Consider the following 20,258-nt stretch of genomic DNA (forward strand, 5'->3'; position numbering starts at 1 on the left):
GGGGTCGCTCCCCCCGCGCAGCCCCCCCCCCCTGCCGCTGCCGGCGGGCAGCTCGCTACGGCCGGGGCCTGCGGCGCTGCCCCGCTGACGGACCGAGAATGGCTGGGCTCTGTGCTGAGAGTCTCGTTTAGTTATGTTGAGAGAGGAAACGAAAAATCCACCACCCAACAACCCGCAGCTTTGAAATAAAATGCTCCAACAGAGTCTGTCTCTCTGCGCCTGTGTGTTTTGTCCGGGCCGGACCCCTCGCCTCTGCCCCACCGGCCTGCTGGCGCACTGGCCTCCCCTGCTCGGTGGGGCGACCCCCGGCCGAGCTCTGGGGCGGCCAGACCCTTCCTCGGGAACACTTCGGCCTCCGTGGTGGGTCTCACCTGGGGGACACCCCCGGGGAGATGCTGCCGCCTCCATGACATATGTCTTGGGCACCAGTGAAGGGTGGCTGGGTCCGGGCCAGGCCTTGCTGTGGCGGCTGGGGCCCCAAGGCTCTGGCATGCATGTGGCGCCGTCACCCCCAAAGAGGCCTTTCTTATTCTCCTCCTCCTCCTCCTTGCAGGGCCCCAGCCCAGTCTTGCTGGAGGTTGAGGTCCCTGTCAGCCTGTGGCAGTGTCCTGCCTCCAGCTGCAGGAATGAAGGCCTGGGGAGACTCATCGTGGCTGCCTCACTTGCCACAGTGTGGCTCAAAATGGCCTGGCCTTGGCGCATTTGCCTCCCCGGCGGATTAACAGCAAGTGTGGGGGCAACCTCCCCTGTCGCCCTCTGTGTGAGCTGCGCAGCTTTGGTCGTAGTAACAGTCTTTCTGCCAGCAGTGGCTGCCAGGGGAAATAGAGACGCTGAATGTCCTGCGCTGAAATGACTTGATCTGACCTCTGGGACCTGACTCCACCATAGGGTAAACTGAACTGCTGGGTGTGAACTCCCCTGGATTTACTGAGAAAAAAACAGAAGCCAGCATCTGATCATTCAGGTTTTTTTCCCTTACTTCTCTTTCTGTATTGAACTGAAACAAATTCTCTGATCGTGGCCTGCCGCAAGCTCTTGTGTCTGGACCTGGTCACCTTGGCTGATGGCTACTAAAAGCATGGTGTGTCAGAGATGCCTCTGAGGCATTTGCCCCCCCAGCAGCAGTGCTTAGTTGGGGCACGTAGATGTAAAGTAGACTGGCTTTCTGGAAAAGGATGACATTTCTGTCAGCAGTACAACATCTGGTCGCCCTAGGAGAGAGTCAGCCTGCTGCCTCCCTCTTGCGCTGCGTTGTTGTTGGCTGAGGAACCGAAAAAGGTCATTTGAAGTCATTTCAGAGTTGCATTTGAAATGCAGGACTGCAGTGCCAGAGAAAGCAGAGAAAGTGTATAGTTTTGATGGAGGAAGGGAGTGGATGTGTTTGTGCATTCTTCTCCATCTTAGGAGGGAGCCCACTTGGAGCTGGAGTAATGTTGCTGTTGTCCTGCACCACTGATTACATGTATGGAGTAGGTTATTTCAAAATGTGAGCGAAAGTGTTTTATTTAGCTATAGCGTGGACTAAACCAGTCATAGCTTGAGTACTGTTAATGAAAGCTACAAACATGTATTTGGAGAAGCACACAGTTATTTTATAACAGTGAAACTAGACACATTGCCAGACAAGCTGGCCAAGCTTGTTTAGATCTCGTGTTGAAGGATGCGCCATTGTGAAGCAAAAGAGTGGACAAAGCCTGATCTTGTGAGTTGTAGAGCACTCCTGGACAGGACTTACATTACTCTGCATTCAGAAATGTGTATTAAATAAAATACCTAATTTACAGTGATCAGGTTTCTACGAGAAACTTCTCCTAGCTCCAGAGTTTTGAAGTTAGAGCAGAAAAGTGTCTTGAGTTGGAAATGCAGTGAGAAATAGTGGTGCTGAAACTGGAGTGAGAAATAGTGGTGCTGAAAATGGAAGTTCAAAGCTAGGAGTACCTTGGGACTTGCTCTGGTGGGAACTGCTTTTGTAGAGCTTTATGCAGTGTGTTTTTTTGTTTGCGCTGTACTGGTCATACTTCTGCACTGTTTTAATTTTGTGCTTCAATTTTTCATCATCTTGTAAATTGCATGTTGGATCTTGTTTACTTTAGTTCTGGTATCATTACAACTTAAATCCTGTCTGCTGAACTGACTTTCTCCTGTGGATATTTGTCCTTTAGTCTATTTTTCCAACTTTCAGATCACATTGTGGCAAAGCCATCCCCCCACTAGTCAGTCCTGTCCCTCTCTTTTTTTTTTTTTTTCCCTTTGTGGTGTTCACAAGAGATGTAGTTTGAATTTTCTTTCCCTGAGGTGCGGGTAGATAGTTGGTGGGATGAAAAAGTGAGAGGAGAATAAGGGAGAGGGCCATTTGATGTGGTAAAGATTGTTGTTATGGGGTGGGAGGATGGAGTGAAAGCAGAGGGAAGGAAAAGCTTAGTTCTATTTTTCTGCTTTCCTTCAGCTTTCATTTTCTGGGAGTAGATCTGGTGTTTATCCGATACTGCTGTTCATAGATTCCTAAATCTTCCAGGATGAAACTGGTTCTTCATCAGCATCACAGCTGCTCTGTGAGTCCTTTGTGAGAGCCGTGCTCTGTTGCTGTTGGCAAGGCAATGAGCTGCAGTAATGGTGTTAGAGCTTTTCTACAGAGATACAGCAATGCAGGGGTTTCTAGTTGGACGATCACTGTAGCAGTAGAGTGGGTAAAACCAACATATAGTCTAAATGCATTCATGGCATTTCACTGGGGAAGCTGTTTGTTTACCCTGGACAAGGAAGCAAATCTGTTTTCATGCTCAGCATTTTTGCTCTTTTCTTTTACAGCAAAATTCTTCGTTTATTTCACAATCCTTCTGACGTCTCTCTCTCAGATTAAACTTCTTGTGTGTGATGCTATATTTTATGCTCTGTTTAAGTTGTTTCTTGCCTTTTAGTCCAGCACTGCAATACTCCAGTGCATTCCCTGTATGTCCTCATGTCAAGATTTCTTTCTGTCCCAGTATTTTTTCCATCTGTGATCACAAAAAGCCAGGGGGAAATCTATGTCCTTTCGCTAGATGAGAATTTTTTTCATTATTTTAGTCATAGTTAAGCCAAGTAGATTAGTATGTGAATAACCTGTTAGTTATAATCTCAAGGTAATGCTGTGATGATGTCATGGCTTGTGTAGTGTGTTTCGTTTCCTAATACAGAGGGATTTTCAAAGGCACAGGAAAGGAACGAGGAAATCGTTGGTTCTGTGTGACCTCACTGAGCGTGTGAAGGTGCTGACTTTTCAATGTTTCAGGAACTGGTTCAGACCTAGAAAAGTCTGTTTTCCAGGCTGGAGGTAGGGAAGGAGGGCATCACTGAGCCAAGCGTGGGACCTTTGTGTAGTGCAGAAAAATGTTTGTCAGGTGAAAAAATCTGTCTCCAGGACATGCAATACAATAAGTGACAAATAATTGAAGCACAGCAGTTACAGAGGATTAGAAAGTTTCTCATGTAATAAAGCTTGTGTTGAGTACATTAATTTTCATTGGGTGAATGGTTTAGAGATGATCCGGGATAGCTGAAACTTTTGAAGCTAACCACCTATTCAGCTTTGGAACTGGTTGGTGGGACCATTATTTTATTACCTTTTGACATCTGATTTCTATCTTTCGAGAAACTAGCTGTTGATTTCCAAGTTCCTAATGAGAGAACCATGTAGATTGATGTGTGAAATTTCAACCTGTATATACATGAAGGTGACTATAACTCCCTGTTTTTCCTACTGCTAATTAGAAGCAAAGTGTATGTGCGTGTGTATATACATACATATATATGCACAAACACGTGTAAAATTTGGTAAATATTCATGCATGCAGTGTGTGTATATATATGCAATTATGTTTAGTTACATACATCTTTATATGTATAGGTATATATATTTAAATGATTTTTTTTCAAAATACACTTATGAGCTTTATATCTTGTATTTTGAAGAAATTTCATATACATGTATAAAATAAAAAAAATGCAAACATACAGGTGGCAGTGTTTCTGTGTTGTGATTGGCAATGAATATCTAAGAAGGCTGAGAAGCTGCTCTTTACTACGTTGCTAGGCTGCATCTTGTTCTTTCTCCTATTCACATTGGCAACACTGACTTCAAAGGAGGTTGACTGGGGTCGTGATCTAGTTAGTTGTGTCAAATCCATGCCATATATGAAGAAAATAGTAAGTAAGGAGTTTTGGCCTCTTCCAGCCTCAGCAGGGCTTATCTCAGTGAGAGCAAGGCTGGGCTTATTCTTCAGCTTCTGTGGCCTGTATGTTATTTTAACATGGGCTAACATGTTATTTCACATGCTAATTATAGTGAGTCTTTTCCAGTGATGGAATTACAGATTTTGTTTCACATAGGGATTGTGGATGGCAGCTACTTCCAAGTTATAGCGCTTTTAAGTTTGGTTCTAGATTTAAATTGCTTGATCTTCTGATTATATTCTAATTCTGTCTTACTAAGATACTTATTTGGATCCTCTAGCAGTCACATTGTGTTATCTGTAAAAAGCTGTAGGCTTTAGGTATATCAGGTTTGCATTACCTGTAATGCAAGCTAGTATAAGACATACATAGCATGAGAAAGATGCCTTGCTCTATATTTTTTGTTTCAGAAAATATACTGTTATTATACATGTATATAACACAAGGAGTGGCAATGAATTGAGTATATTATGTCTGATTTTTTTTTTTCTTTTGTGGTGCATAACATAGGATATCCGATTGAGGAAGTTATCATATCATAGTTCTAAGAGTGGTGGAAATTAACACTGTGTACACATTATTGTCATACAGCAAGTTATTTTTTTACTAGGCTGGAAACCTGTAGGGGAGCCATACACTTCTGTGCATCAACAGTGGAATCACTGTATTAAGGCAGTACTATAATACCATCACGTTACGATCATGATCCTGTGCCTTGACAAGTCAGTGAGAGGTTTGGCATGGATTTTGATGGACACAGGATCAGACTGATCAGCACTGTCACTGCACTGTAAGCGTATGTGCAACTTCACTTACGCAAGTAGCCCAACATCAGGACTGCATGCTTGAGTAAAGCTGTGCTTGCACATAAGCCTTTGTAGAGTGGAGTTTTAAGGTTTGTCCCTGTAATGGGACAAACTCTCACCGCAACCAGGGACATTTTGTTCCTAGAAGTCTGGTCTGATTCCATATTGCAGATGTATTTTTTTTTCCACTGGTGAATTCCCTTCTGGAAGAAGAATTTTAATAAGGTGGAGTAACAGTTGCCCTGTTTGATTATCACAATAAGGTTTTTACCATCTAAACATTTCACTGTACTTCAGATCGACTTACTGCTCTCCTTCATATGACCACGGTTTGGTCTTCATCCTGCAGCTGGTTTCACATGGGTGAAATCTGGCCCACGTGAAGGTCCATGGAGGTTTTGGAGGTTCTGTTTGAGTATCAAAAGCTCACAGGCCATCCAGAAGACATTTTGACGACACTGGATCCAAACTGGCTTTGTTTCACTCAGGCGAGATTCCGCTTTGGATTTCAATGGGAGAAGCGTTCAGTGCTTTGGTTTGGTAAGCCAGCCATAGGTTGAGGATGAATGGATTTAAACTGCAGCAACAAAGACTGGGGTTAGGTGTCGGGAATAACTTTACTATGATAAAGGGAGTGAGGTATTGGAGTAATTTCTGTGGGAAGCTGGCAGTCTTGCCAACAGTGGAGGTCTTTAAGAATGATCTGAGCAAACATGTCAGGAATGACATGGGGTGGCTGATCATGTCTTGGCTGTGGGATGGACAAGGGGACTTTCTGAGGTCCCCTGCAACGCCGTTGTTCTAAAAGGCTGTGAAAACCTGGACGAACGGATACGTCACTTACGTATTGATGTACTATTCTTGTTACCTGCCAAGATCCACATCTGAATTTTCATAAAATGGATTCAAATCCCTTCAAATGTTAAAGACTTTTCCTCACAGTCAGTTTTTTCAGTTTATCTGGAATCCGGTCATTTGGATATCAACAAGTTGGGCTGCTGCTGTCCTTCAGCAGTTAAAGCCTAAAGTCTCTGCTGCAACATGCCAATTTACTCGCAAGGTTGGTGGCGCTATTTTTTCCATGTACTGAATTTTTTTTAAAAGCATGCTCAGGTCAGTTGTCTCTGCCTTTGCATTAAATTTGTCCTGAGCCATTGCTACTGAAACAATATTTTATAATGATATTCTTATCACCTAAATGTATTTTACTATTAACACGTGTTGCATGATTTTGATACTAAGTAACTACCTTGCTGTCTCTAGCATTGTGATACTCATAAACCGAATGATGAATAAACTGCATGCAGGTTAATGGTCTAATCTCACTGCCTGTGTATGGACAATAGGAAAAATAACATTTACTTCAGTACTAGTGTATCTATTGTATCAGTATTACAAAGCCATATTATCCTATGGTTGGAAATGACAGTAAATTAAAGGGAAAAAAAATGCCTACACAATTGGTTGCCAGTTTTTTTGAGCTCAATATTACTTATTGCAATTGGACAGTGTCTTTTCATAAGTATACATTCCAGCATTTATTTCTTTATCTGCTCTTTAAATTATGTTCAAAACTGAAACAAAATCTGACATATAACGGAGATCTTCCATGAAACAGAGAAGATCTGTCTATTAAAAATGCCTGCAAACAGTCTCACAGTAGTTAAGGAAAAAATGGCTGAATCTAATCTTACTTTGTAGAACTATTTAAACAATAATATATAATACACCTACCATGCACTGACAGTGAGTCAGTAAAATACCGCATGAATAAGCATGACAATTTTACATAGAGAATATCATTATAGAATATTTATGAAACGTCTTTGTGTAATAAACCTTGTACATGGAGGCTTTTGTCCATTGTGGGAAGCTAAAAAAATAATAATCAACATTTCATTTACATATGCATGATGCTGCAAAATAGCGTATGTAAACTATTTCTTTCTGTACTGTTCAGTTACTTCTGTCATCAGCTCCTACAAGTTTTATTTGCAGTCATGTGTAAAATATTTATGAAACGTCTTTGTGTAATAAACCTTGTACATGGAGGCTTTTGTCCATTGTGGGAAGCTAAAAAAATAATAATCAACATTTCATTTACATATGCATGATGCTGCAAAATAGCGTATGTAAACTATTTCTTTCTGTACTGTTCAGTTACTTCTGTCATCAGCTCCTACAAGTTTTATTTGCAGTCATGTGTTCAGATCACTGGTGCCCTCTTTGCTGTTTTCTATAAATTCTGTAAAATAAATGTCCATAAATATACTTTGATGTTGTCTTTTCATAATTAACCATTGTGTTGTTTGGAACCATACTGGCATTTTATGTTAAAATGCCACTACTAGTATGGGTACACCTGCTGCAAAGGGAACATGAAAACAGTAGTTTACACCTGTGAAATTGTACAGCAATCTGGTGTAAACAGGTAGAATCTTATTTTTGTGAACTTTCGCATCAGCTCAAATATTTCAGCAAATTGCAACCATTACTAACCCTATTTATTGTCCCCTTAGTTCCTGAATCCTTTGCAGCCATATGCAAAGTATGTCATTTTAGTGGCTTCTAGGAACAAAGGGGTAGAGCTCTCCGTATTTTGAAATAAAATGATACATCAGTATATTATTATTACTGATATACATTTTACATGTATATTTGTATCTAGACCCTAACAGAAATTGTTTTACTGAACATTAAATGTCCAATCTTTTCCTGTATTCTTTAAAATATTTTTCTCTGCCAAGTTTCTAGATTCAGTGAAATTGATAAGAAATATGACTATGCAGAGACTATATTAAAAGCTGATCAATTCTTTGATGTCTAATTAAGAAGAGTACTGTGTTCTCAATGTCCTGAATGATCTCATGATATTGTAAGCAGGTTGTGATTTGGCATGCTTGTACGGATTGCACCCAGCATGTAAAAAATTTTCCTTTAATTGTTATGTGAAATGTTTGCATATGTGGTGATTATCTGTGAACTCATTGTACATGTATCCAAACATGTTTTCTATTGTGCTTGATTTTGCTGGCCATTCTTGAATGTCTTGGCAACTCAAGAAACATATGTTCTGTGCTGTCCTCTGTAATGCGTATACTCTTTGATGTTTTGTCATATTTTGTCGGCTTTTATTTTACTCTTTTTCCAACAACATATCTTTATATTTGTTGGAAACAAATTTATGCAAAGACAATTTTAGTAAGCTTTGCTCAACATTATTTTATTTATTCATTAGCCAAAGCTTGCTCAAACTTTTAAACATCCCTCCCGGTATAAATCTTTTGCAGTTAATCCACCGTCAGACTTGAATTTTACAATTATAGATGAACATAATGTTCAAATGTCATGGAAAAGACCACCAGATGCAATAGTGGGTTACAGGATAACTGTGGTTCCAACAAATGGTGAGTTCTGTAGCATTTTGTTATGTCATTAGATTTTTGGAAAACGTGTTTATTTTCACTTATATCTAACGTAGATATGAGAGTAGCTATTAACGTCTTTCTGAAGTTTGTGATCAAGACTGGGTAGCAGCAAAGGGCATACAGGAAGGAGCAGTGATGGTTCCAAGTTAGAGTTTTTCTTACTGTAGCGTTTACCCTTTCGGGACTGCAAGTAATAAGTTTTGGATGCCTTTCCCTTGCAAGGAGCAAAAAGAAAGTAGAATCATCACTCTGCTCCTCTTCTATGCTTTTACCTTAAAGTTAGGGAATTGTATTGTACTTCATTCAAGTACTTCTCCCAGGGGAAATACTGCATGTGTCAGGTAATGATGCAGTGATGTCATATAACTTCCTGATAATGGCTGTGTAAGACACTCATCATTCTATTCCACTTTGAGAAATAATCAATGTAAAAGTGATATTGAATCAGAACTGGACCATGATTTGTTAGATGATAGTACATTTTGTATATACATTTTAAGTTTCAAATTTCCTGGAATTTATGAAACACTTCAGTAATTTGGTTCGCTATTGAAAACAGGTTAGTTTGAAGTTTCATGTTTCAAAATTCATACTTCAGGAGAAAAGAAAGTGTATTGTTCTAAAATTATAATTGGATTTTAGATAGATTGTTCCCTGTTGCATTTTCTTTTTTTTTGTTTATGATCAAATTGTCATTGATATTACTGGATTTAAAGGCTGCATTAACTGTTTTATATATTTATTGCAGATGGGCCTACTAAAGAATTTACTCTTTCACCTAGCACTACCCAAACTGTCTTATCAGATCTTATACCTGATGTAGAGTATGTTGTATCAATAGCTTCATATGATGAGAGAGAGGAGAGTCTACCTGTTTTTGGCCAACTGACAAGTAAGTACCTGTAATACAATTAGAAAACCAAGAAAGATAATTGAGTGGTCATTCACAAAACTTGGCTTTGTTCCAGTTCCTCAACAAAATTGCCACATACCTAAACTCTGATCAGATGTAACTGTCTGAACAGTCTTTTTCCATTAAGCATCGTTCCTAGTAGAAGCAGAGATAATTTGCAAGAGATAAGAGGAGGCTAACATGAATATACTGTGTCTGACAAGCCCTATAGAATCCTTCGCAGGAGGCCACTGGTTCTTTTGAGCTAAATCTACTTCCTATAAACTGCATCTGCTGAAGTCAAGGGGAAGACTCTCATTGACCTCAGCGACAAATGAATCCAACTGGCTTCCTGTGTGTGTGGGAAAAAAAAAAGCTAGCTACCTTCATCAAACAATAAAATGTGACACAATATATCTATATGCATAATAAAATATGGAATTTAAATATTTATAATTTATATTTAATAATTAAATAAAGCATAAAGTAAATTTAATTAAACAAAAGTGTTAAGCACAGCAGACTATCTTCTATGACACGTTTTGTCGCATGTCTCAGGCTTCCCAAACAACCGCAGGAAAATTACTTATGATGAGTTCCCTTATATGTTAGAGAGGGGTAATATTGGTATTTCATTCAGGGATGTTGCAATTAATTTTCAGGAAATTACTGTACAAGATGCACAAATACAGAGGCTTCTTAATTATTTGCATTTTCTGTATTTTGTGTTGCCGTGAATGCTATATTGTCAAATCTGTAAGTACAGGTGATGTATTCATAACTTGCATTAATGTTTTCATGTTCTGAGGCTTGTCAGATTTGTGTCTCTAATTCCCTACATGCTTTTCTTTGATGTTAACAAATTTAACCTGATTTCCTCCATTAATTCTGTGTTGTGCTTTGTGCAGTTCAGACAGGTGGTCCAGGGATACCAGAGGAAAAGAAGGTTGAGGCTCAATTACAAAGTAAGGTGTTTTGTCTTTCAACTTATTTGACATTTTAGAGATAAGTGCCATCTGGCTCTAGGGCCCCATAAAGTTAAACTGTGTTCCTGTGTTACCTAGCAATAAAGTTAACTTGTAAAATTGTCCAGAGTTAAGAAAACTTGGGAAGAGACTGGGATGGAAGGAACGTATAGCCGCATTGAAAGAATAAGGTGCAAAGTTGGTACTGAAACTAGGAATTTCATGCAACTAATCTGAGCAAGTCCATGAGTGTCTTAGTCCTATTAACAAAAGACATTGTGCTGTGGATAAAAGGCATTGCAGAAGGACCTGTGCAGCTATTATGGGGAGATAAAGATGCAAAGCAGAAGTGGTAACAAAATGAAATATTCCGATAACATCAAAATGTTGCAAAAAGTTTTATATGTGAGTTTTCATCTGCTATGGCATAACAGATCTTGTGGAATAGCGTGAGAGGTGTCTCAAAACTGAGTATCTAGGTGGCAGTTCCCTTTTAGTAATGGCAGCTAGAAGGCTCATATGTGTGTTCACTTATGTGAATAATGCTTCCCCAAGTAAGATATTCCAGGTAAGAATGTCAATCTAGTAAATATCTGTTTGCTTTGGCTTTTACCTACTAAATTTCTGTCAGACATTTCTCACCGATTTGTAAGAATGCAATTGCTCATTTGCTAACAGAGATTTTTTTTTTGTGTGTTCCAGGATGCTCCATAAGTGCAATGACAGATTTAGTTTTCCTGGTAGATGGTTCATGGAGTGTAGGGAGAAATAACTTCGGATATATTCTGGACTTCATGGTTGCCCTTGTATCAGCTTTTGACATTGGGGAAGAAAAGACGAGAGTTGGAGTTGTTCAGTACAGTTCAGATACAAGAACAGAGTTCAATTTAAATCAGTATTTCAGAAGAAGTGATCTTATTGATGCAATTAAAAGGATACCTTACAAAGGTGGCAACACAATGACAGGTACAGATTTCCCACATATGTGTTTATTCAGCATTTCATTTTATAATTCAAATTTGCTTTAAATCCTAGTTCATTCAAGCCTAATAAAACACAACTTGTGGTGTTGTTTTTAGGTGAGGCTATTGATTACCTGGTTCAAAACACCTTCACTGAGTCTGCTGGAGCAAGAAAAGGCTTTCCCAAAGTAGCAATTGTCATTACGGATGGAAAAGCTCAAGATGAAGTCGAAATTCCTGCAAGAGAGCTTCGCAACATAGGAGTTGAAGTTTTTTCTTTGGGTACGTTGAGTTTTTCTAATGATTGAGAGATTAACATTCCTAAAGAAGTAAGTTATATGTTTTACAGATTCTGTGTTTCAAGAATTTCACGATGCCACTCTTTCCACGTGTATGCCTTGAAATGGGTTGTTTGCACCCTCCAGAGTGGAACATACCAGCTGTGTTAATTTGATAGTAATTCTGTAGCTCCTACAGGGAGATTAAGATGACTGACAAGCATAGTTTCAACCTTGGCCTTATTGAAGACACCACATTATTTTCTCAGGTTGAAAATGGAGTATGTCACCTCATTGCATTAATTATTGTTTTGTAGTTTGATTATTGATAATGACAGAAGACAGAACCGAATTAAACTCAGCTTTACCTCGGGGTGTTCTGATACTTTATGAATACATTCATAGGCGTCTGTATTTTATGACCACTTAACACAGTCCTGTCTATTGCAACTTCTAGGAATCAAAGCAGCGGATGCAAAGGAACTCAAGCTAATTGCATCTCAGCCTTCACTGAAGCATGTGTTCAATGTGGCTAATTTTGACGGAATTGTGGATATACAGAATGAAATTATCTTGCAAGTGTGCTCTGGTGTTGATGAACAACTAGGTGAACTGGTTAGTGGAGAAGAAGGTGAGATACTTTATATAAATGTATTTATTGACTTCAGTTTATTCTGATGCATATTTAAGGGGCTATCCCTACTTTCTTTGCTTTATTTCTGGAGTTTGATCCACTGCCTCATTTAGCAAGTGTGGAAAACAGACCTCAGCTTGCTGCATTTAAATGCAGGAGAACAGAACATGTGACGCAGTAGATTTGGAATAGCTCCAGTATTCCGTAGTTTCAAGGGTAACACAATGATGTGCAGTTATCAGAGTCTCATACAGTCCATTTGGACACAGGTATCACTTCTATGGAAAAATGTACTAAGGGAAAAAACCTGCTTGGTGAAGGGGCAGAATATGTAATAGGTTAAGAACCGAGGAATGAAAACTAGAGAATGCTGTGAAAACACAGATGTCAAGCTGTATCACTGCAGATTTCTGGCCCTGTAAGATTCTAAGTAACTAGTTATTCTTTGACCAAAATGGCAGCAGAGATGGCTCCACTGTCATAATGCTCTGCTCAGGTCTGCATTTGTTCACACTCTCCACTGTGTTTCTGTGGGTGTAACTTTCACTTCTGGTTGAAACAGTATTAAAGCAAGGCAGCATTTCTCCTGGAACTTCTACTACACTCAGGGAACCACAAAGGCATTGTTCATATTTCTACCCTCTCACTGATGCCCCATTTGGACTTTCCTGTAATTCACTTGTGTTTATTTATGCTAAAAAAAATAATGTGATTTTTAGTAAAGATTAAGCAAAGATGACTAAATTTATTCCAGAAATAAAAATATGCAAGAAAATATGTTTATAATTGTAATTAATATTTTGGGTTTGCTTTTGATTTCTTTCAGTGGTGGAGCCTCCTTCAAATCTGGTGGCCACTCAGATCTCCTCAAAATCTGTTAGGATCACTTGGGATCCATCCACAAGCCAAATAACTGGTTATCGGCTGCAGTTCATTCCAATGATAGCTGGTGGAAAACAACATGTACTGAGTGTGGGTCCTCAGACTACTGCTCTGAACGTTAAAGATCTCTCTCCAGACACAGAGTATCAAATTAATGTTTATGCAATGAAAGGACTGACCCCCAGTGAGCCAGTAACAATAATGGAAAAAACACAACAAGTAAAAGTTCAAGTGGGTGAGTTAGGAGCTACTATGTTATTTTCACATGGTAGCTTTTTGTTGTTTAAACCTCTGATGCTTGTTTTAATATCATACCTTTATTATCTGTGAGAAACAGCTTTACTTAGAATGGTTTATTTCCTTTATAAGCAACCGGGTATGATACATGAATTGCAGATGCAATTGTAATACTGTGGCTATTGGATATCTGTTTATAGTGGTAATTCTTTTTCTTTACAGAATGCTCACGTGGTGTGGATGTAAAAGCTGATGTTGTGTTTTTAGTGGATGGTTCCTACAGCATTGGTATCGCCAATTTTGTTAAAGTAAGAGCCTTTTTGGAAGTGTTAGTTAAAAGCTTTGAGATATCGCCTCGAAAAGTACAGATAAGTCTTGTCCAGTACAGCAGAGATCCCCATATGGAGTTTTCTTTGAACAGATACAACAGAGTGGAAGACATAATTCAGGCTATTAACACCTTCCCCTACAGAGGTGGATCTACCAACACAGGGAAAGCGATGACATATGTGAGGGAGAAAGTATTTGTTACCAGCAAAGGATCAAGACCAAATGTGCCAAGAGTCATGATTCTTATTACTGATGGAAAATCATCAGATGCTTTTAAAGAACCCGCAATAAAGCTGAGGGATGCAGATGTAGAAATATTTGCAGTTGGTGTGAAGGATGCAGTGCGTACGGAGTTAGAAGCAATTGCATCGCCTCCTGCTGAAACCCACGTTTACACAGTGGAAGATTTTGATGCTTTTCAAAGAATATCATTTGAACTTACACAGTCTGTCTGCCTACGGATTGAGCAGGAACTGGCTGCTATAAGGAAAAAATGTAAGTAACTACTATTACTTAGAGAAATGTAGAAAATGCAATGAAAAAAGATCTGAACCAATGTTTTGTGCTTGTAGTTACCTAAAGAATTGATATTGATGAAATTGTCCATATACAAATGGTAATTTTTATACCTGGGGATTTGGTTCTCATTTTCAAGCATATTAAAAGCAATGGGGGAAATTAATGGAGAAATGGAGAGGAAAAAATTATTGGAGAAACATTTTTTTTTCCCTCGCCTCCTAGGTACCTAGAAAGTTATTGAAGTGTGTATCTATCTGAAATGACCTAGTGGACGTGCTCTGCTTTTACACTTAATGTCTTGAGTAAAACAGTTACTTATGAGGGCCATTCATCTTTAGCTGTCCAAAATGGGGTAGCTAGTCTAAGCTTGTCTTTTAGAATTTCAAAGGCAACGGAACAATGCTGACACCTCCAGAGGGCGATTTGATTAATTTTTAGGGTAAAATGAATGGCCCTCTGAAATGGGCTTAGACAAGACGATTTGAGACAGCAGATGATAGGTGATATTAATCTCAATCCAACTGTAAAGACTGAAATGAAGTAGCACATGAAAATCTTCACATCCATCCAAATTTGGCGAGCTTGGATAATGTTTAATATTTAAAAGATTTCTAAATGACCAACTTTTGGTCAGCTAAAGTTACTTATGATTAGTTGCACACTCAGTGTCCCTACCTATGTTTAGTAGAACACTAACATTGAATAGTCCCCAGTATTGAAAACCCCACTCTCTTTAAAAATAAGCCTTTTGTTTCAGGATAGCTTTGAGGAACAAACCGGCAAAGCAGTCTTTGTTTTAGAGGGCTCAAGCAGCCTTAACATCCCCACTGTTAGGCTGACTAGGCCAACCAAAACAAGCCCAGGATGTCAGGTTTGTGTTTGTGCCTCATGTCAAATTCCTTGTTTCCCCTTTGACTCCATTCCTGAAAAAATACTGGGATTGATTTTGTCCTATTTCTAATCTAGATCTGCAAAAACCCAAGGATTCTTAGTTCCCATTGAGAGCATGATGTTATTGCTGTTCATGGGACTTATGAAAGAGGGAACTTGATTATCAGATTCTAACTTAAGTTTTCATAAGTACATTTTTTTTAGATGGACTGTTCTCATTTGATCTAGAAATCACTGAGTTGGTGCTTCTACTCATTGTCATATGATTTGAGACAACCTAGATATGATCTTCATGAAATTTGATAGCTATAAGCAAGTGTAGAAAACAAATACTATTGCATGTGCAACAAATTATCTGTTGAATTAGAATAAATCAAGTTATTGAGGGACATTTTTCATTTATTTTAGAGATTTTGTGTTAAAAAGTATTCTAGCAAGTATGCCTCATCTGTGCATTTTTATTTCCATACAGCTTACGTACCTGCAAAGAATATGGTCTTTTCTGATGTAACATCTGACAGTTTCAAAGTGAGCTGGTCTCCAGCTGGATCTGAGGTTTTGTCCTATCTCATTAAATATAAAGTAGCAGTCGGTGGAGATGATTTCATTGTTTCAGTACCAGCTTCAAGTACTAGCTCAGTTCTCACCAACTTGCTACCTGAAACTACTTACGCAGTCAGTGTGATTTCTGAATATGAAGATGGTGATGGCCCTCCCTTGGATGGAGAGGAAACCACCTTAGAAGGTAGGCTTCCCATTATTCTCAGATACAGAGAGTCATATGTTCAAATAAGAATTTGCTTAACTGGTAGAATGGGTGTATGTGGAACAGCCGGCTAAGGCTGAGAAGCTGCACTGGTATGCAGGATGAGAATAAACATTATTGTCTCTCAATGCATTTAGTAAAGATATAAAATTCCAATAATAGGCCAACATTAAATTGTTAAGATTGGATTTTATTTTCCCTGAAAGTTGGATGGATTCTGTGTTTCTCTGCAGTGGCCTATTTTCAAATGAAGTGTTGAGTGGTCAATAATAAATTCATTGGCATGTATTAATCTTAATATACACTTAAGTTGGACTAGATGATCGTTGTAGGTCTCTTCCAACTGAACTATTCTATTCTATTTAATAATTATGACTCTGATGCAGGAATGCATGTTGACGTTAATACATTTAAAGTCAAGCATGTACCCATGTAATTTGCTGTGTCTACATTTAACTTACATTAATAGAAATTCTGTTTTATATACCATAGGCTTAAAGGGGGCTGTGTTTTTGGTCAGTAACTCTCACTGATTCAAAACTTCCATTCATGTCAGTGTGAGTTTATGTGATCAATGGCTGTAAATTTAAGCATGGTAGCTGTTAAGGGGGGGTGTTTTTGGTCAGTAACCCTCACTGATTCAAAACTTCCACAGTGTGAGTTTATGTGATCAATGGCTGTAAATTTAAGCATGGTAGCTGTTAGCTGTCTTTATATAGTTTCCACACTGCAAAGATTGGATTTTATTTTCCCTGAAAGTTGGATGGATTCTGTGTTTCTCTGCAGTGGCCTATTTTCAAATGAAGTGTTGAGTGGTCAATAATAAATTCATTGGCATGTATTAATCTTAATATACACTTAAGTTGGACTAGATGATCGTTGTAGGTCTCTTCCAACTGAACTATTCTATTCTATTTAATAATTATGACTCTGATGCAGGAATGCATGTTGACGTTAATACATTTAAAGTCAAGCATGTACCCATGTAATTTGCTGTGTCTACATTTAACTTACATTAATAGAAATTCTGTTTTATATACCATAGGCTTAAAGGGGGCTGTGTTTTTGGTCAGTAACTCTCACTGATTCAAAACTTCCATTCATGTCAGTGTGAGTTTATGTGATCAATGGCTGTAAATTTAAGCATGGTAGATGTACTTGTTCTTTATAGACTTGCCACAATGCATTTCCACTGATTTAAAGGAGAAGGATGACAGTAAATTTGATTTTCTATTTCAGTAGTTGAATACTCAGTCTAGTCTAAATCATGCTTTTTAAAATATCCACTCTTTTTCATTATTCCATGCTGTCATTTGTGACCTTTGGTGACGTAAATGATTCCAAGGAAGCAAAAGAAACAGCATGGAAATTTGTTAATTGCTCTTTCCTCTTAGGATTGATAAAAATACACATTTATGAAATAACTTAGTTTGGATGTTAAGTTTGGAAGATACAGGTTTCACTGTTGGTGTGCATATTTCCATGACTGTACCAGTCAGAATGTTTTGGCCACACGTAACTTTCCCTTAGGAAAACAGACAAACTCTTGGCTGATAGAATATGTAGCTTGTGATTGTAAGGGACAGGACAAGGAATAGCTTTAATAAAAATAATTGGTGTTCCCGTGTTGTAACTGATACTGCCTTAAATAATTGTCAGCATCTTGATCTGATGAAATCCCAACATGTCTGAGAAGACAGAGTTCTTCTGCAATCATGTAAATGTCAGCAGTTCTCCATGCAGGTCTAGCTAACAATTTGGGCTAGGCAGCTTTCTTGGCAACTAACTTTGGTTTCAGGCTTTTAAAGAATTTGAAACTGAGTATTTTGTTTCTGATTAGTAGGAAACAAGATAGTTTCTTTAAAGCTAGGATTATTAATTGCTCCACTCTTAACAGATCTGTAATTTAACGCTGAAGACCAATGCTTTTGGCATACAACATTGTTGTATATGTTGAATTATACTTTAGTTAATAAACAATAAAAACCAAAACTTTTTTTTGCCTAAATGACAATGCTACATACTGTTAGGCAACTTTTAGTGCAGTAAATCATAATGTATGTTGGAAGAGTCAAGTCCTTCTTTGGTGTGCCCATTGAGTTAATATGAAATTACCTGAGCTGCTCTATCTTTTGTCAGGGAGCAGGCTAGGTTAAATGATTCATCACCGTTTTTTCTTAATTTCTGGGATTTCTGGCTATTTCTTGTCTTTGAGTTTGAGACTTAATTCAGAAGCCTTTTTTAAACAGTAGGTGCAACTCATATTGCAATGAATGTATTTTTTGTTGTGAAAATTTAACTTAAAGAAATAGAATTGTTTTGGTGATTTTTTTCCTGTTGCATTTACCTTGGTCATTTCTTTAAAATAGGAGAGCTGCCTGTGTGTAGTCAGGTGTGTCTGACAACTGTCTGTAAATGGAGGTGGTGCAGAAGTAAATGGCCACAGCAAAGAAACCTATACGATTTGTTGTGTTGAGAAATTTCCCCACTATGCCCAAACATCCCTTACACAGTTCAGTTCTACTGTTACTGCTAAACACAGACTCTCTTAAGTTTCAGAAGCAATTGTATAAACTGGGATTAATGTAGTTTATGGGACAACTTTATTACACTGCTGATTGTAACTCTGGCCCTAAATTTTCAGAAAAGACTAATGGTTTGTGTACCTTAAAACAATGGGAGGGCAATAAAAGCTGTTGTTTTGGTAAACTGGATGAGCTAACAGAAGGGTTGGAATGGTTTCACTTCAGATATTACTTGATTAAAAGCAAATGTTTACAAATTATATGTGTATATTTTTTGTAGTTAAAGGTGCTCCTCGAAACTTAAGAATAACAGATGAAACTACTGATAGCTTTGTAGTTGGCTGGACTCCAGCGCCAGGGAATGTCCTACGGTACAGGCTTGTATATAGACCACTTACTGGAGGAGAAAGGAGACAAGTGACTGTCTCAGCAAATGATAGATCGACTACTCTGCAGAACTTGATCCAAGATACAAGATATGAAGTGTCTGTTATTCCTGAGTATCAGTCTGGGCCTGGAAATTCGCTGAATGGATATGCAAAAACTGATGAAGGTACATGATCAATGCTATGAATGTAGTAAGCTTGAGAAGAACTCCCTGCATGCTGACATATTCATACTGAAAAGAGAGTAACCCATATTGACCATATGTATTAGCCCAGATGAACAGGGAATTATAAAATTGCTCAAGCTTAGTTGAGAGGTAACTTAAGACAATATAATTTATCAAAATTGTAATATTTCATTTTAAAATGTAGTATATTGAACCTGCAACACCTAATATGGCAAGGTAGCTTGGGTGAAGAATCTACCTATATGTTTAATTAATTGTCCTCATGTTTCTTCATATTGTCAATGATATAAATTATATTTCTTTTCAGCAAATTCAGACCCTGTCTGCACTTTGTTCTGAATGGCTAGCAAGGAATGAATGAAACATTTAATTTACTAAATTTATCACTGTAGCCTTAACTTGTATGAAAATACATGATCCTTTAACAGGTATCATGTCTTATTCAACAAAATCTGAAGAGTACAGAGACATTACGAATGTCCTGAACACTGGTGAAACTTCACTGCGATTTTAAATATTAGCAACCAGAAGAACTATCATCAAAAAGAACTCTGTAAGAAACCATAACGTGTTAATTTCACATTTCACTGGTGATCTTTGACTTGATTCTGCAGACAGTGACTTCAACATGGATCTTGGCATGTTGAAGTTGAGCGTATGTTCAGGTGCTAGTATGTATAAGTATTCCAGGATTGAGCCTGTAGTTTTAATAGAAAAAAATAGGAGCAAAAAGACTTTATTGGGCATTTTTGCCTAAGGAGGGTGGAAATGGAATTGTACAATCCTGATTACAGTAAAGTTATACTGTAGCAGTGTTAGTACAGGCTATTCAGGAATTATTTTTTCAGCATTAAGTCCTATGTTGTGGTAACCTAAAAAGTAATCCAAGAAATGAAGCTTGCTTCAACTTGTTTTCAACATCTTTTGACATGTGCAGTCCGAGGAAATCCAAGAAATTTGAGAGTTTCTGATGTTACAACATCAACAATGAAGCTGTCTTGGAGTGCTGCTCCTGGCAAAGTGCAGCAGTACTTTATAACATACACTCCAGTCGCAGGAGGTGAAACTAAGGAAGTGACTGTGAAAGGTGACACTACCTCTAAAGTGCTGAAAGGCTTAGACCAAGCCACTAGGTATGCATTGACTGTGTCGGCCTTGTACGCCTCTGGAGCAGGAGAGGCCCTTTCTGGAGAGGGAGAAACACTTGAAGGTAATTATTTCTTGTTTCTGTACAGTCATTCATTTATTTGATTGATGTTTAAGGCATCGTAAAGTGTACTGTCTTCCTGAGTTTTCTGTAGAAGTAAATATGTGAATGAAAAATAGGCATAAAGACATTCTCCTACTTTAGAGGGAT

General features: G+C 38.3%; 1 protein-coding gene across 2 annotated transcripts in view; it reads left to right on the plus strand.

Annotated features, from left to right (window-relative positions):
- The window catches only part of COL12A1 (collagen type XII alpha 1 chain), a 103,616-nt gene that overhangs the window by 3,427 nt on the left and 79,931 nt on the right, over positions 1 to 20,258 (plus strand). For both annotated transcript variants that reach the window (XM_009275773.1, XM_009275774.1), the window contains 11 exons: positions 8,309 to 8,425; positions 9,195 to 9,338; positions 10,247 to 10,303; positions 11,006 to 11,269; positions 11,383 to 11,547; positions 12,001 to 12,174; positions 13,004 to 13,294; positions 13,519 to 14,121; positions 15,509 to 15,781; positions 18,608 to 18,880; positions 19,839 to 20,111. In XM_009275773.1, coding sequence (XP_009274048.1) covers positions 8,309 to 8,425; positions 9,195 to 9,338; positions 10,247 to 10,303; positions 11,006 to 11,269; positions 11,383 to 11,547; positions 12,001 to 12,174; positions 13,004 to 13,294; positions 13,519 to 14,121; positions 15,509 to 15,781; positions 18,608 to 18,880; positions 19,839 to 20,111 — 2,634 coding nt within the window. The remainder of the gene's footprint in view (positions 1 to 8,308; positions 8,426 to 9,194; positions 9,339 to 10,246; positions 10,304 to 11,005; positions 11,270 to 11,382; positions 11,548 to 12,000; positions 12,175 to 13,003; positions 13,295 to 13,518; positions 14,122 to 15,508; positions 15,782 to 18,607; positions 18,881 to 19,838; positions 20,112 to 20,258) is intronic.

The sequence above is a fragment of the Aptenodytes forsteri genome, unplaced genomic scaffold (genome assembly GCF_000699145.1).
Source record: "Aptenodytes forsteri isolate BGI_AS27 unplaced genomic scaffold, ASM69914v1 Scaffold256, whole genome shotgun sequence".
Taxonomy (NCBI): Eukaryota; Metazoa; Chordata; class Aves; order Sphenisciformes; family Spheniscidae; genus Aptenodytes; species Aptenodytes forsteri.